Source organism: Schistocerca nitens, chromosome 7 (assembly GCF_023898315.1).
Source record: "Schistocerca nitens isolate TAMUIC-IGC-003100 chromosome 7, iqSchNite1.1, whole genome shotgun sequence".
NCBI lineage: Eukaryota > Metazoa > Arthropoda > Insecta > Orthoptera > Acrididae > Schistocerca > Schistocerca nitens.
Window position 1 is genome coordinate 177,014,516 of NC_064620.1, and position 16,011 is coordinate 177,030,526.

Here is a 16,011-nt window from a genome sequence, read left to right on the forward strand (position 1 = left end):
AAAAGTGGGAGAGAGAAGAACGTGAATTTTTGCGTCAGTTCTGTGTGGTCTCTTTTCTCCACAATCGACGCTAGGCTAACGCATGAACAATAAGGGGGAATTACCATGGCAAAAATTGACAATAACAATGAAACACGACCAAGGCAATGATTTGTCTGGTGTGATTGTAATTTTGGAGAAAGGGACAGGAGAGGAAATACCTTAAGAGGAAGATCCAAGTGAACAGTATTTCTAGAAGAGAAATGACTAACTACAGTTGGTAGATCGTAAATACCAGTGCCTTAAATACTGTGTTGTTGGCTGCTGCCCCTGCTCCCTGCAATGCTTCGTGTTTACGGCTCGTCGGAGCTTTCCACTAGTTTAGTCTTTGGACGGACATGGTAAAAGTGAGACTTTTATGCAGATGGCGAGAAGTAGATGGCAAAAGTGAGGCGTTTATGCAGATGTCCAGGGAGCCAGGAAGCACCAAGCTGCGCAGCCTGATTCACCCGCGAGAGCGAAAGTTCTGCGCGAGTCACCGCAAATGCAGTACAGAGAAGCACTACACAGAGCTCCGACAGGTAGTGGCTTAACGAACACGGATGAAGGAGTTTCCAGTTAGTTACATCCAGTGCGTTTCGACAAGGTTTCTTCAACAGGGTAAAAACTGTCAGAGTGCGAGCGTCAAGGTTTACACTGTTTATATCAAAGGTGCTTTGAAGTGTGACAGTGTTCTGTGCCACTAGCTACTAAATTGACGGGCTTGCTGCAACAGATTAGCAGACTGATTAGAGCATTAAAAACTACGTTCCTGCCAGGGTGCGTTTCGTGGTGGTATACGAACTAACTAGTACGGTACAGACGCTGGAGAAGTATAGCGTGAAGATGAAAAGCGGTTGCGTCAAAGGCGCAATGAAATGCCACAGTAACGGTCTTCTGCAAGCTACTAAATTTCATTTTGACGACGTGCTGCAGCAGATTAGCGCTCTGGCTGAAGCATCGGAACCACGTTCTTACCGGTGTGCTTGCTGTGCACGAAGCAGCCAGTGTGGTACAGGAGCAGCAGAAGAAGAGCACGGAGATGTATAGCGATTGTGTCGAAGGCGCAGTGAAGTGCGACAATACGGGATGCTCCTAGCTACGAAATTTGCTCTTGACTTGCTGCAACAGATTAGCACTCTCGGTGAAGCAATGGAGACCACTTTCCTACCTGTAAGGATGCCGCAGTATTGCGTGAAGATAGACAGCAATTTTGTCAAAGGCGCAATGAAATGCCACAGTACAATACGCTACAAGCTACTAAATGTCATTTTGACAACGTGCAGCGCTCTGTCTGAAGCATCAGAGACCGCGTGCCTACCAGGAACCACCTCGTGCCGGTATACGTCCCGTACACGAACCACCCAGTGCAGTACGGATGCCGCAGAAGAAGAGAGTGAAGATGTACAGCGATTGTGTCGAAGGCGCAAAGAGGTGCCACAGTACGGCGTGCTGCGAGCGGCAGGCCCCCCCCGGACGGAGAGAAGTGGAGCGAGTAGCGCGTCGTGGCACAGGTGGCGGGGCTGCGCGGGGTCAAGGGGTGGCGGGGCGCGGCCCGTCGACCCCGCGCGGCGCTCGGCGGGCGGCGCGGGGCGCTCAGAAGCGGCGCGCGTAGCCCGAGTCGTAGAGGTGCGCGACGCTGTCGGCGCTGGCGCCGGCGCGTAGCTTGTCGTGCCTGCGCGCGCGCCGCCACGCGGCCGCGCACGCCCCCAGCACGCACAGCTGCGCGCACAGCGCGGCCGCGCCCGCCGCCAGCACCGCCGCCGTCGACGCGCAGCCGCCCGCCGCCTCCGCCGCGCCGTCGCCCCACGAGTCGCCGCTCGCGTTGCCGCCCTGCCGCTCGAAGCCGAAGAACTTGTCGGCGATGCGGATCGACTGCACCAGCAGCAGGTCCTCGGGCGCGCTCGCGTTGTGCCGGCCGGCGGCGGCGGACGAGGCGGCGGTGGAGCGGCGGCGCCGGCGCCGGCCCAGCGACTCGATGCGGCCCACGGAGTAGGCGGCCGGGTCCTCGTCGCTCGCCTCCACCGCGATCGAGCCGCCCAGCTCGCAGTGCGCCGGCTCGCAAGACGGCACGCACGGCGTGACCAGGGCGCGGAACTGCACCACGTCCGACGACGGGAACTTGAAGGCGTCGAAGTGCGACACCAGCTCCTGCGGAAAGCCGTCACGTACGGTTATTCCCCACGCGAGTAGTTCGTGTTATAGCTCGCGCAGGATAAGGCGACCAGTTTTCGTCCAAAACGGTGGACGAGTTCATTAGTTTGTTCAGAAGGGAAGGCCGTTAACCCTTTCATGGATAAAATTCATTTTTTACAGATTTTTAAAATATTAAGGTGATAACGTTTTCTTTTCAGTACCATTATTATATTTTCACCACCAAAATATTTTTTAAGTTCTCCATTTTTTCACAACAGGAAGTGGGACACATATGTCCCATGAACCAACGCGAGATACCTTTTCTGCTGACTGACTGATTTTGTAATTTTATTTTCTTTTGCCATAAACTGGATTTTGTGGAGAATAAAATAACTACAAATTATACATGCACGTAATCTTTTTATTTGTCTACAGCCAGTGTAAAAAATATTCATTACATTTCAGTTTTCATGATACATGACCAATACTTACAAAACTTTACATTCCATGAAACTTGGAAAAACATGGTGTGGCACAAAGTGGTACACCATAAGCAGTGCAAACAACTTCTGTTCTCAGAATGAGAATTTCACTCTGCAGCGGAGTGTGCGCTGATATGAAACTTCCTGGCGGATTAAAACTGTGTGCCGGACCGAGACTCGAACTCGGGACCTTTGCCTTTCGCGGGCAAGTGCTCTACCAACTCAGCCACCCAAGCACGACTCACGCCCCATCCCCACAGCGTTACTTCTGCCAGTATCTTGTCTCCTACCTTCCAAACTTCGCAGAAGGTCTTCTGCGAACCTTGCAGAACTACCACTCCTGCCTTTGCAGTGCAGTCCCGATTTTTTCTCAGGTTCAGTACAGTCGTCCCTAGATGGCAGCACCGTGCAGAGCTGGGTAACATATATCCCGACACTCGAACTGGCGCTCAAAGTTAGTGGGACATATATGACCCATCAACCACGAAAGGGTTAAGTGTTCTCCACCTTTTGGCCGGTCAGCGATGACAGAATCCAGGCACGCACCCTCCAATCTTTCTCAAACGATTTTACAAAAACTATTTGCTAAAAAAAATTAATTTTCGCTTTACTGAGAGCTTTATATGTCTACATCTACATACATACTCCGCAATCCACCATACGGTGCGTGGCGGAGGGTACCTCGTACCACAACTAGCATCTTCTCTCCCTGTTCCACTCCCAAACAGAACGAGGAGAAAATGACTGCCTATATGCCTCTGTACGAACCCTAATCTCTCTCATCTTATATTTGTGGTCTTTCCGCGAAATATAAGTTGGCGGCAGGAAAACTGTACTGCAGTCAGTCTCAAATGCTGGTTCTCTAAATTTCCTCAGTAGCGATTCACGAAAAGAACGCCTCCTTTCCTCTAGAGCAGGGCTTTCCAACCTTTTCAGCTGGCGGACCCCTTATTCAGTCGAAAATCCATGGCGGACCCCTAGTCAGTCAAGAGCGCAGTAACTTTAAATTTCAGAGCGAAACCCGTGGGAACTGAAAGCTTCTTCTTAATGCAAGTGCCATGTTCCCAATGACTCCCCCCCCACGAAGTATCAATAATGTTTGGTTTAGAGATGAATGAAAACAACTTGAAATTAACGACCCAATTTGAATTCCCACTGTATCCAGACACATACTAGTGGATTTACTCCCTTTGTTCAACACACTATAGCCTGATTAAAATTACTTGGTAATTGAAATTTCACACGATGGAGCTGTCTTCCTCCAAGAGCAATCAACGTCACGTCCAAACTGTTCGCTATTGACAAGCAGCCGCTTATGGTCTGTTCACTTCCACTATTTGGCTACTGTTGTCTAAGGAGCATGCAAATTTCGTAACAGTCGTGTGTGTGTGTGTGGGGGGGGGGGGGGGTCGTGAAATCCGAAGAAAAATGTTCAAATGTATGTAAAGTCTTCCTTTCGTCGTCCTTCCTCCTCATTCATTTCAACTGGAAACTTCCCTTGTTGTGAAGGCGCTGGAGAAACTGCACCCTTCTTCAATGATCCTGACTTCAGCCACCGATCCATGTGAGAAGCAATAAACTGGTCAAAAATCGACTTACGAAGTAGGTAGTGCACTGACAAAGCAAGTTTAACATTTAATGGTGCCTGGGGCCGCATTCGTGCCAGCGAGCGCTGTTATTGGTCGACAAAGCTCGCTCCGCGCATGCGTAAAAGGTTTCAGCGCATCTAGCGCCGTGAGCCGGGGCACAAACGACCCCGTATCGTTGCGAAACAGTCGATCAGAGAAGCCGCATTCTCCAGCACTAAACAGTGTATACGTTCTCACTTAGGAACCGCAAAGGCTGCTTGGGAATACGACCTGAAGTAAAACTGCACGTTTTTCACATGAAAAAAAAAGTATTGAATTTGATTTTCACATTTTTATTCAGTAATTTTACTCATTATTTTACTCGTTTTGGTGAAAGATGGCCGCGGACCCCCTAGAAAGAGCCGGCGGACCCCTAAGGGGTCCGCGGACCACAGGTTGGGAAGCCCTGCTCTATAGACTCCCATCCGAGTTCCTGAAGCATTTCCGTAACACTCGCGTGATGATCAGACCTACCAGTAACAAATCTAGCAGCCTGCCTCTGAATTGCTTCTATGTCCTCCCTCAATCCGACCTGACAGGGATCCCAAACGCTCGAGCAGTACTCAAGAATAGGTCGTATTAGTGTTTTATAAGCGGTCTCCTTTACAGATGAACCACATCTTCCCAAAATTCTACCAATGAATGGAAGACGACTATCCGCCTTCCCCACAACTGCCATTACATGCTTGTCCCACTTCATATCGCTCTGCAATGTTACGCCCAAATACTTAATCGACGTGACTGTTTCAAGCGCTGCACTACTAATGGAGTATTCAAACATTACAGGATTATTTTTCCTATTCATCTGCATTAATTTGCATGTATCTATATTTAGAGTTATCTGCCATTCTTCACACCAATCACAAATCCTGTCCAAGTCATCGTGTATCCTCCTACAGTCACTCAACGACGACACCTTCCCGTACACCACAGCATCATCAGCAAACAGCCGCACATTGCTATCCACTCTATCCAAAAGATCATTTATGTAGATAGAAAACAACAGCGGACCTGCCACACTTCCCTGGGGCACTCCAGATGATACCCTCACCTCCGATGAACACTCACCATCGAGGACAGGAGTCAGCTTTATATTATTTCTTTTCTTTTGCTTGTGCCGTTTTCCCGCAATGACGCAGGGTCGGCAAAGATAATCGGATTTGGCAAGGTTAATTTAAGGGGTGCCCAGATGCCCTTCCTGCTGCCACCTCGTACCCCCCAACACGGAATTAGTGTACCCCAACTTTCTGTGGCTAGTGTAATCCATGGAATAGTGCGAAGGTGTGCAGATGTCTGCAGGCCGTGTAACTGACGCGGGACGTGGGGACCAGCGCGGTATTCACCTACAGGGATGTGTAAAACCGCCTAAAAACCACATGCAGGCTGGCCGGCACACCGGTCTCCGTCTTTAAGCCGCTGGGCGGATTCGATCCACGGCTGGCGCGCCTACCCGAGTCCAGGAAGCAGCGCATTAGCGCTCTCGGCTAACCTGACGGGTCAGGGGTCTGCTTTATATGGAAGGGGTCAAATACAGGGAGCGAAAGGCTATTTACAATTTGTAAAGAAACCAGATGGCAGTTGTAAGAGACGAGGGGCATGAAAGGGAAGCAGTGGTTGGGAAGGGAGTGAGACATGATTGTAGCCTATCCCCGATGTTATTCAGTCTTTATATTAAGCAAGCAGTAAAGGAAACAAAAGAAAAATTTGGAGTACGAATTAAAACATGTGGAGAAGAAATAAAAACTTTGAGGTTTGCCAATGACATTGTAATTCTGTCGGAGACAGCAAAGGACCTGGAAGAGCACTTGAACCGAATGGACAGGGTCTTGAAAGGAGGATATAAGATGAACATCAACAAAAGTAAATCGAGGATAATGGAATGCAGTCAAATTAAATCAGGTAATGCCAAGGGAATTAGATTAGACTTGCTATTTGGGCACCAAAATAACTGACGATGGTCGATGTAGAGAGGATATAAAATATAGACTAGCCATGGCAAGGAGAGCGTTTCTGAAGAAGAGGAATTTGTTAACATCGAGTATAGATTTAAGTGTCAGGAAATCTCTTCTGAAAGTATTTGTATGGAGTGTAGCTGTGTATGGAAGCGAAACCGGGACGATAAACAGTTTAAAGAAAAAGAGAATAGAAGGTTCTGAAATGTGGTGCTACAAAAGAATTCTGAAGATTAGATTGGTAAATCACACAACTAATGAAGTACTGAATAAAATCGATGAGACAAGAAATTTGTGGCACAGCCTGATACGTATAGCTGGACACCGTAAATGCGTGGAAAAGTCTGGAGGAGACCCTTTCCAACTGTGGACGTCGAACAGTTTGTGATAATGATGCTCAAGGACATGATTCACTTTCAGAGCACCGAAGGAAATGTGTACCATTGTGTTGGGTACCTAGGAACTGGTGATTTTCTAAAATGAGCAGCCTGACTATTCAGTCAAAAATTCTGTTACCGCCCACAGTTGAGGAGGAAGTGTGGTGACCCAGGCAGAATGAACGACTGTCATAATAACGAGCTGCAATGGGTCAAAGCGATATTTCATCTGTGACGTAAGTGTTCTTCCATTCATCATAGAAATAAAGTATCTTTAACATTAATATGTATACGTCATTACCATACCGACGTATAATAATATCATAATCTTCACCATTGTTCGAGGTTTTCGAATTTTACATTATCAACTGACGTATTTGTTGTGGACGTACTGCAACGGGCAACTCGTGCGTTAAGCTATTAAATAACGATTAATGGTCTCGTGTCTCTAAACGTTTATTGTTTGTATGATGATCGGCACGTTTCGGAGCAGAAACTCCATTTTCAAGTACTACATTCACATTTAAAGCTAACATTTTCTTCAGTTGTTTACCTTTGTCTAGCGTATGTAGTAATTAAAAGTGGAGTTTTAGCGTTGAAACGTGTTGAACATCTGAAAACCAAAAAACATACTGGGACCTGAGACAGTTTATCATCATATAATTTCTTTATAATTTTAGTTACAAACCTTGCCATTTTCGTGGGTCTTCTGAATTTTTTGTTGCTCTTCAGAAGCTACTCGACATGTTACAGTTATTATGATGGTCGAGGTTGTGAAAGACCGTAGGCATTGCCGCGAGACCTGTCGTTGCAAGATTGCTTCCCGGGGACTCGCAAACAACTGCATCCGGCGAGTGAAATAATTGGCCGTCGCCGACATGCGCTGCAAGACATACTAACGGCTCCACACTTCTGGATTGGTGTCTCCGTCTTCGTAGCATCCTCGGAGAAGTGTTTTTGTGGCGCACCGATTACTGTGTTACATTTCCTTCCCTTCGCACGCGAGTATTCAATGTTGAGGTTGAGTCGTGCACTTACACTAAAGTCTCTGTTTGTTCCCCCTGAATAAATATCGAGGTTCACTTTGTCGTTTCTTGTTACGGCCAGCTGTCGGCTGTTATTATATGATGAAAGTATTTTTATAGCGTTTTCGAGGCAGTGACAGGTAACACTTGTTATGTTATGCAGCAGAAATTTTTGCAAAAAGAGGCAGGAAAATGTCAGTTATGAAGTCCATACTGCCTGGAACTCTTGAGTTTTACTTTCTTTGCAACGTAAACATCTAATAACTGGCGAATCCTGCTTTATGCTGACAGCGGGATTCAATACATTTCTCACCAGTTTCTTTCCGGATGGTTTCATTATCAGCTTTCTAACATCAGACTTCTCTCTTCTAGAACTCTCGATGCCTTTAGAAATAAAATAATCCTGTTTAAAAATGCAGAAAGTCAACGAAGCACAGCAAAATATTTGCGCCTTTGTGTACTGCAGAGTAGATACAATAAATACATAGTTCTGAGATGGGTGTATCGCTGGAAGCGGAAATATTCCAACTCACCTACGCTGGCTTGTTTTAAGACGTGGATAGCTTCGTTGGGTCCTGTGTTTAACTGTATGGGCGAATATCCATGACTGCATTTATAAATATGTTGTATCTAGTATATAAAAAAAGTTATGCTTGTTGCGTATTTCAAACACACGCGTTTCCTCATCCAACACCCCCCCCCCTACCCCTCCCAACCGAGGAACGGTATAATAAGGATGTCTCATGTTACGTAGGATATCCTCCGTGTTCGCTGCAAAGTTTTATCCGGTAAACTATTTCCACTTGGCAACAGGATTTTTGTAATTTTTGTATCTATGGTATGTGAAATTCAGGACACAAATATCAATGAGTCAAAGCATTTCGATGCAACTCTCACAAATTCTTGAGAAAATCGACTTTTTAAGATTTCTGAAGGAGTTCAGTTCACTACAGTTAAGGCGATTTACACGATAGGTGCCGGCCGAAGTGGCCGTGCGGTTAAAGGCGCTGCAGTGTGGAACCGCAAGACCGCTACGGTCGCAGGTTCGAATCCTGCCTCGGGCATGGATGTTTGTGATGTCCTTAGGTTAGTTAGGTTTAACTAGTTCTAAGTTCTAGGGGACTAATGACGTCAGCAGTTGAGTCCCATAGTGCTCAGAGCCATTTTACACGATAGGCCCCACGCCGTACTCTGTAGCGTCGGTGAATTGTAACTGGATAATGAACTGGTTCGAATGTCGGTATGGTCTTTTTCTATAGTTATAATTTTTTCTTTTTTATTTTATTTATTTATTTATTTATTTATTTATTTATTGTTCCGTGGGACCACATTAAGGAGAAGTCTCCATGGTCATGGAACGAGTCAATACATGAAATTATAACACGATTGTAGAAACAGATAAAATGAAATATAAGAAACATATTCAGGTGTAGATTGTAGAAACAGATAAAATGAAATATAAGAAACATATTCAGGCGACACGTCGTTGGTTTAAATAAAGAAAATCAAGAATGTAACACTGGAATTTGCTTAATTTTTTAGCTCTTCCAGGAGCTCCTCGACAGAATAGAAGGAGTGAGCCATGAGGAAGCTCTTCAGTTTAGACTTAAAAGCGTTTGGGCTACTGCTAAGATTTTTGAGTTCTTGTGGTAGCTTATTGAAAATGGATGCAGCAGAATACTGCACTCCTTTCTGCACAAGATTCAAGGAAGTGCATTGCACATGCAGATTTGATTTCTGCCTAGTATTAACTGAGTGAAAGCTGCTAACTCTTGGGAATAAGCTAATATTGCTAACAACAAACGACATTAAAGAAAATATATACTGTGAGGGCAATGTCAAAATTCCCAGACTATTGAATAGGGGTCGACAAGAGGTTTTCGAACTTATACCACTCATAGCTCGAACAGCCCGTTTTTGAGCCAAAAATACCCTTTTTGAATCAGAAGAATTACCCCAAAAAATAATACCATATGACATAAGCGTATGAAAATATGCGAAGTAGACTGCTTTTCGTGTTGAAATGTCACTTATTTCAGATACTGTTCTAATGGTAAATAAAGCGGCATTTAGTTTCTGAACAAGATCCTGAACATGGGCTTTCCACAACAGCTTACTATCTATCCGTACGCCTAGGAACTTGAACTGTTCCGTCTCGCTTATAACATGCCCATTCTGTCTGATTAAAATATCAGTTCTTGTTGAATTGTGAGTTAGAAACTGTAAAAACTGAGTCTTACTGTGATTTAGCATCAAATTATTTTCCACAAGCCACGAACTTATTTCATGAACTACATTATTTGATAATGTTTCAATATTACACACAAGATCCTTCACTACCAAGCTGGTGTCATCAGCAAACAGAAATATTTTTGAATCACCTGTAATACTAGAAGGCATATCATTTATATAAATAAGAAACAGCAGTGGCCCCAGCACCGATCCTTGGGGCACGCCCCACGTAACAGTGCCCCATTGGGACTGAACATCATTACCACTCTCAATATTGCGGAGAATTACCTTCTGCTTTCTGTTCTTAAAGTAAGAGGCGAACCAATTGTAAGCTACTCCCCTTACTCCATAATGTTCCAACTTCTGCAGTAATATTTTGTGGTCAACACAGTCAAAAGCCTTCGTTAAATCAAAGAAAACACCTAACGTTCGCAACCTTTTATTTAATCCGTCCAAAACCTCACAGAGAAAAGAGACTATAGCATTTTCAGTTGTTAAGCCATTTCTAAAACCAAACTGTACATTTGACAGCAAATTATGAGAATTTAAATGCTGCAGTAACCTTGTATATACAACCCTCTCGATAACTTTAGCAAACACCGATGGTATAGAAATAGGTCTATAATTACAAACATTATCCCTGTCTCCCTTTTTATAAAGTGGCTTCACTACCGAGTACTTTAATCGGTCAGGAAACCGACCACTCCTAAAGGAAAAGTTACAGATATGGCTAAGTACTGGGCTAACATACATGGAACAATACTTCAGTATTCTGCTAGATACCCCGTCATATCCATGAGAGTTCTTGGTCTTTAGTGATTTAATTATTAACTCAATCTCCCTCTTGTCAGTATCATGGAGGAGCATTTCAGGTAACAGTCTCGGAACACTTTTTTCTACGAGCGCTATATGATTCCCTGTTGGGACTAGGTTTCTATTTAGTTCACCTGCTATATTCAGAAAGTGATTATTAAATACTGTACATATATGCGACTTATCAGTAACACGGACATTCCCACTACTCACTGATTCTATATCCTCGACCTGTCTCTGCAGACCAGCCACTTCCTTTACGACTGACCATATGGTTTTAATTTTATCTTGAGACTTAGCTATTCTATCTGCATACCACATACTTTTTGCCTTCCTAATAACTTTTTTAAGCACCTTACAATACTGTTTGTAATGGGCTACTGCATTTAGATTGTGACTGTTTCTAACGTTTTGATATAATTGCCACTTTGTTCTACAAGATATTCTTATACCTTTAGTCAGCCACCCAGGCTGCCTGTTTGTGCTAGTACCCTGTTTTGAACGTTCTAACGGAAAGCAACTTTCAAAGAGCACGAGAAAAGTCTTGAGGAAAGCATTATATTTATCGTCTACTGTATCAGCACTATAAACGTCTTGCCACTCTTGTTCCTTGATAAGGTTTACAAAAGTCTCTACAGCAACTGGATCAGCTTTCCTAGAAAGTTGTAACTATATTTAACATGTGTTGCAGCACAAAAATCTTTTAGACTTAAAATTTGTGCATCATGATCTGAAAGGCCATTCACCATTTTGCTAACAGAATGCCCTTCTAGTAATGACGAATGACCAAAAATATTGTCTATGGTTGTTCTACTGTTCCCTTGCACTCTCGTTGGAAAGAATACGGTTTGCATAAGATTATATGAGTTAAGGAGGTCTACCAGCATCCTTTTCCTTGCACAATCACTTATACAATTTATATTGAAGTCACCACATATAACTAACTTTTTGTATTTCCTATAAAGTGAACCAAGAACCTCCTCTAGCTTTAGCAAAAATGTTGTGAAATCGGAGTCTGGGGATCTTTCATGTCGAATACCTAAAATCTACATAATTTAACAAAAATTAAATATAATATTCATTAAATATATGCTAATTAACACAAATCTAATCATCTGTTTTTATGAAAAATGCACGTCTTTTTGTTTCTAATTACGTATCAAACATACAGCAAACAAAAGTTCTTAATGATCGATTCTTAATGAAAATTATTCAGTTTAAAAGGAAACATTACAAATTTATGAACAATCTGTTATTCAATATCGATAATCAAGATTTTTTTTATTTGTAATGAAAAGTAGAATTCTGTGTGCAGTATTTAATTAGAAACAAGAAAACATGAATTTTTCATAAAAAAATGATGATTAAATATGTGTTAATTAGCATGTATTTGATGAATTTTACATTCGACAAGAATGAAAAAAGTAAAACAAAAGAAAAAGACAATATCGAGATTCGAACCAGCGATCCGTTCAGTACTGTTACCGTTGTCCGACGCTACTGGATGAGCCACGATGTCCAGCGTGAAAATCGCTTTAATTTTATTGAATTAAAATTGTTCAGAAAACTTCAAAGTCGATTTTTTCTATAATTGTTTAGAGTTGCATGGAACTGCTTTGACTGATTGACATTTTAGTTCTGAACTTCACGTACCATAAATATAAAAAATTACAAAAATCCAGTCGCTGATGGGTCTCGTTGTAAGACAATTTTGGTAAGTTTGTGTTCTCGCACATTGTATAGACCGTGGGACTGTGCTGTTTGTATGTCCAACCTCAGCAGTATTCCTTTTCTGCAAGTAGCGATTGTGATTGCTAACGCCAAGTATGTTCTATCTTTCCACATACAGTCTGTTAAGTTAGAGCGTGGTCGGCGGTACACACAAATGGTAAAAGATGTTGAATTCTTGACTGAGGTACACAAGAAGAGAGTGCAGCTTACGCGTCGCCACCCCAAAGGTCCGAAAATGAAAATAAAAAAGAAGTTGCACTGAAATAAGATCTTCGTTTTGAAACAGCTGTCAACCAGATTCGACGATTTGGAAGTCTCTTCCACGTGAATACGCGGAAAACTTGGTTTCAAGCATGCCTTGAAGATGCCAAACAATTATCGACGCTGCGGGTGACTGGGCTACTATTAACTGTAATTGAATTCTTTGTTCATATGTGTTGTATGTATATGTTTTAGTTTGTTGCCAACAAAGTTTTTTTACTGATTAACCCGACCACGATCATACTTAATAGACTCGACAAAGAGGCCCTATAAGTGAAAATGTAAAGGATATTTACGTTGCTCAAGAAATAATTTGTCTGCAATTTATTCTGATGAATGCTGGCATTGCCGTAAGCTGAACGAGTGGCACCAAGTGCAGGAGTGCCCATCTCTGGTCATCGACGACTCTGGTTGTTTTTCTTACAGTTTCCGAGGCATTGCCTTTTTCGGCAGGCGCGCTATTTATCGTGCCCAGCTTTCGCTGCTCGCACCTGACTCCCGTGGGTTTCACAATTGTACAGAATTACGAGTGGGCGCTCCCTCAAGAAATATACGAGTCAGCGACCATACCGTACGTGAGGAGCTCGCTGCTTTGACCGGCACTGGCCGGGCGCAAGAATTTGGTGGCAATTTTCGGCTGTCTATTTCCCAAAGCCAGCTGCACCAATTCCTTTGTGCTGCCGATGCCCGGTGTAATTGCGTGACCCTGCCGTTTGCGTGGCCGTCTCTATTGCGAGTCACGCAGCTGTGCAGGCAGCTCTCGCCCGGCAACTGCGATAACGAGCACGAACTTGCACGAAGCTCGGCCAGCTGTTGCCGCAAATTGGGAGTCCTCCCGGGGCTCTCTGGCCATCTCACGTGCAGCGGTTTGTTAGTGGCGCCGAGGAGCCAGCGATTACGCCTTAGCCGTGCCGCCCTAGCCGTGATGAGGCTCATCCAGAACCTCTGTCGAGTTCCCTTTCAGCAAGACGTTCCGTCATGCTTCTGGGGCAGCCAAATCGGAGAGAGTATTCGACTAGTGAATCTAGTTTCTTTTATTGCTCCGGCGTTATTTCGCCGAATTAACTGATACTCTCAGCCGGCAGCCCTTTGAAATGGTGCAAATTCTATTATAGAGCTGTTTGCGTAAAGTACGGAAAATACGTCTGCTGTAGAGGAAACAAGTTTGATATCTGTAACAAGAGCCGCAGTGCTTCAGTAGTAATGCTTGTCGCCACTATCTCGCATTTTCGATCACTGGTTCCCTGATCAGGTTGCTGTATAGTATCTTGCGCTAAACAGGCGAGCCCGCTCGAATTATTAAGGAACCAAATTATATAAACCAGTATTTTAGTCGAATATTAGTTTCTTAAAACTCATGACCACTTTAAGCTCTGCAGGCATCATAAGATCTAACGAGTATAGCAGCGACAGGTATTTATCAATACTCTTAACATACAAGACACACGATGTGTCATCAAAAAGTAACGGGATGTTTTTAATTTCGCGGGCTTCATAGTCCTGTTTTCAGAATTTTTTATTATCTCGTTAGCACACTTGTTCCTGATGTATGTTAGCATTTTCAGCTGTTTTGAACATTTAATGTATTGTTGACAGTCGAAAAGGTTGTGTTTTCGAGTGGTCGGCAAGTTTTTACTTTCGAAAAAGATGGATTACAGAATTTGCATTAAATTTTGCTCGAAAGAGGAAACAAAGTGCAGCACCGCATTCGAAATTTTGGCAGTGGCTTTTCGCGAATCTGCTGTAAGACAAGAGTTTACGAGTGATGTTACCGTTTCAAAGAGGGTCGAGAAGACTTTGAAGACGACAACTGGGCTGGATGCCCTAGCACATCTATTAGCGACGACAATGTGGAAGGAATAAAGAAAATGGCTCTGGAAAATCGCCGAACCACGATCAGAGGGGTTGCTGATAATGTCGGCATACCCTCTGGCTCATGCTAACAATTTTTCGCATGTTTTACATGCAACGTTTCTTTAGAAATTGTTGAATTTCGAGTACAAACGAGTGCGCCTAGACATCATTCAGGAATTGCTGACTGAAATCGATAACGATCCAGAACTTCTAAACAAGGTTTTAACAGGTGACGAAACGTGGGTATACGGATATGACGTTGAAACCAAGGCACAATCGTCCCAATGCAAAGTGCCTGAAGAGCCAAGACCTACAAAATTCGACAAGTTCGATCACGTACCAATGTTCCTCTCTCAGTGGGGTAGTGTATCATGAGTTCCTGCCTTATAGTCGCATGGTCAATAAGGAATACTAGTTGGAATTATGCGCCGTCTGCCTGAAGCAATCCGGAGAAAATGACCAGAATTGTGACAAATCCACTCATGGAAATTCCATCTCGATAATTCTCCCGCTCACATCTCAGTGACTGTTCGCCATTTTTTGGCAAAAAAAAAAAAACCGTTATGTTGCCTCACCCACCGTGTTCGCCGGACATGGCCTCCTGCGACTTCTTGCTGTTCCAAGGCTGAAGAGAACCATAAAAGGACGTCGTTTTGCCACCACTGACGATATAAAAACAGAATCACTGAAGGAGCTGAACACCATAATGAGAAGTTGCTTCCAGAAGTGCTTCCAAGATTGAAAAAAATGCTGGCACAAGTGGGTTATATCTGAGGGTGATTGCTTTGAAGGGGACAAAGTTAATGTTGATGAATAAATAAAGATTCTTTAAGAAAACAAAAACTCCCCTTACTTTTTGATTACACCTCATGACCGCAACGCTTCACCGAAATGCAACAAATTTAGTTTCAGATTTAAACATTCTTTAGGTTTAAGAAGCATGTAACAGATAAAATTCTGAGAAGATTCAAATCGCTTGAGGGAATTTAGGGATTTGAAGATCCACCGTACTTGAAATATATGTACTGTTTCATTGCAGACGCAACTGAAGGAGTTCTGATGCGTATTGAGATACAAATCTACCCATTACTTATGGTTTACTTACACATATGGGAACATTCCATGATTAAATACTCTTAACCAGGAAAGGGCAATGAAGTCACATACCAGACGATAGTGTGATCAATTATAGATCTCTGGTTCGGCATTTGGAGTCCTCAAACGAATGTGATAGCAGCAATCGGGCGAATTCAGGTACACCTGCTAGGATACTAACAAATGGGTATGTTGTTGTTGTGGTCTTCAGTCCTGAGACTGGTTTGATGCAGCTCTCCATGCTACTCTATCCTGTGCAAGCTTCTTCATTTCCCAGTACCTACTGCAACCTACATCCTTCTGAATCTGCTTAGTGTATGCATCTCTTGGTCTCCCCCTACGATTTTTACCCTCCACGCTGCCCTCCAATACTAAATTGGTGATCCCTTGATGCCTCAGAACATGTC

At 43.6% G+C, this 16,011-nt stretch overlaps 1 protein-coding gene across 1 annotated transcript in view; it reads right to left on the reverse strand.

Annotated features, from left to right (window-relative positions):
- Nucleotides 1-1,614: 1,614 nt before the first annotated feature.
- The window catches only part of LOC126195525 (uncharacterized), a 237,150-nt gene continuing 222,753 nt past the window's right edge, over nucleotides 1,615-16,011 (reverse strand). The window contains exon 8 of the mRNA XM_049934152.1: nucleotides 1,615-2,169. Coding sequence (XP_049790109.1) covers nucleotides 1,615-2,169 — 555 coding nt within the window. The remainder of the gene's footprint in view (nucleotides 2,170-16,011) is intronic.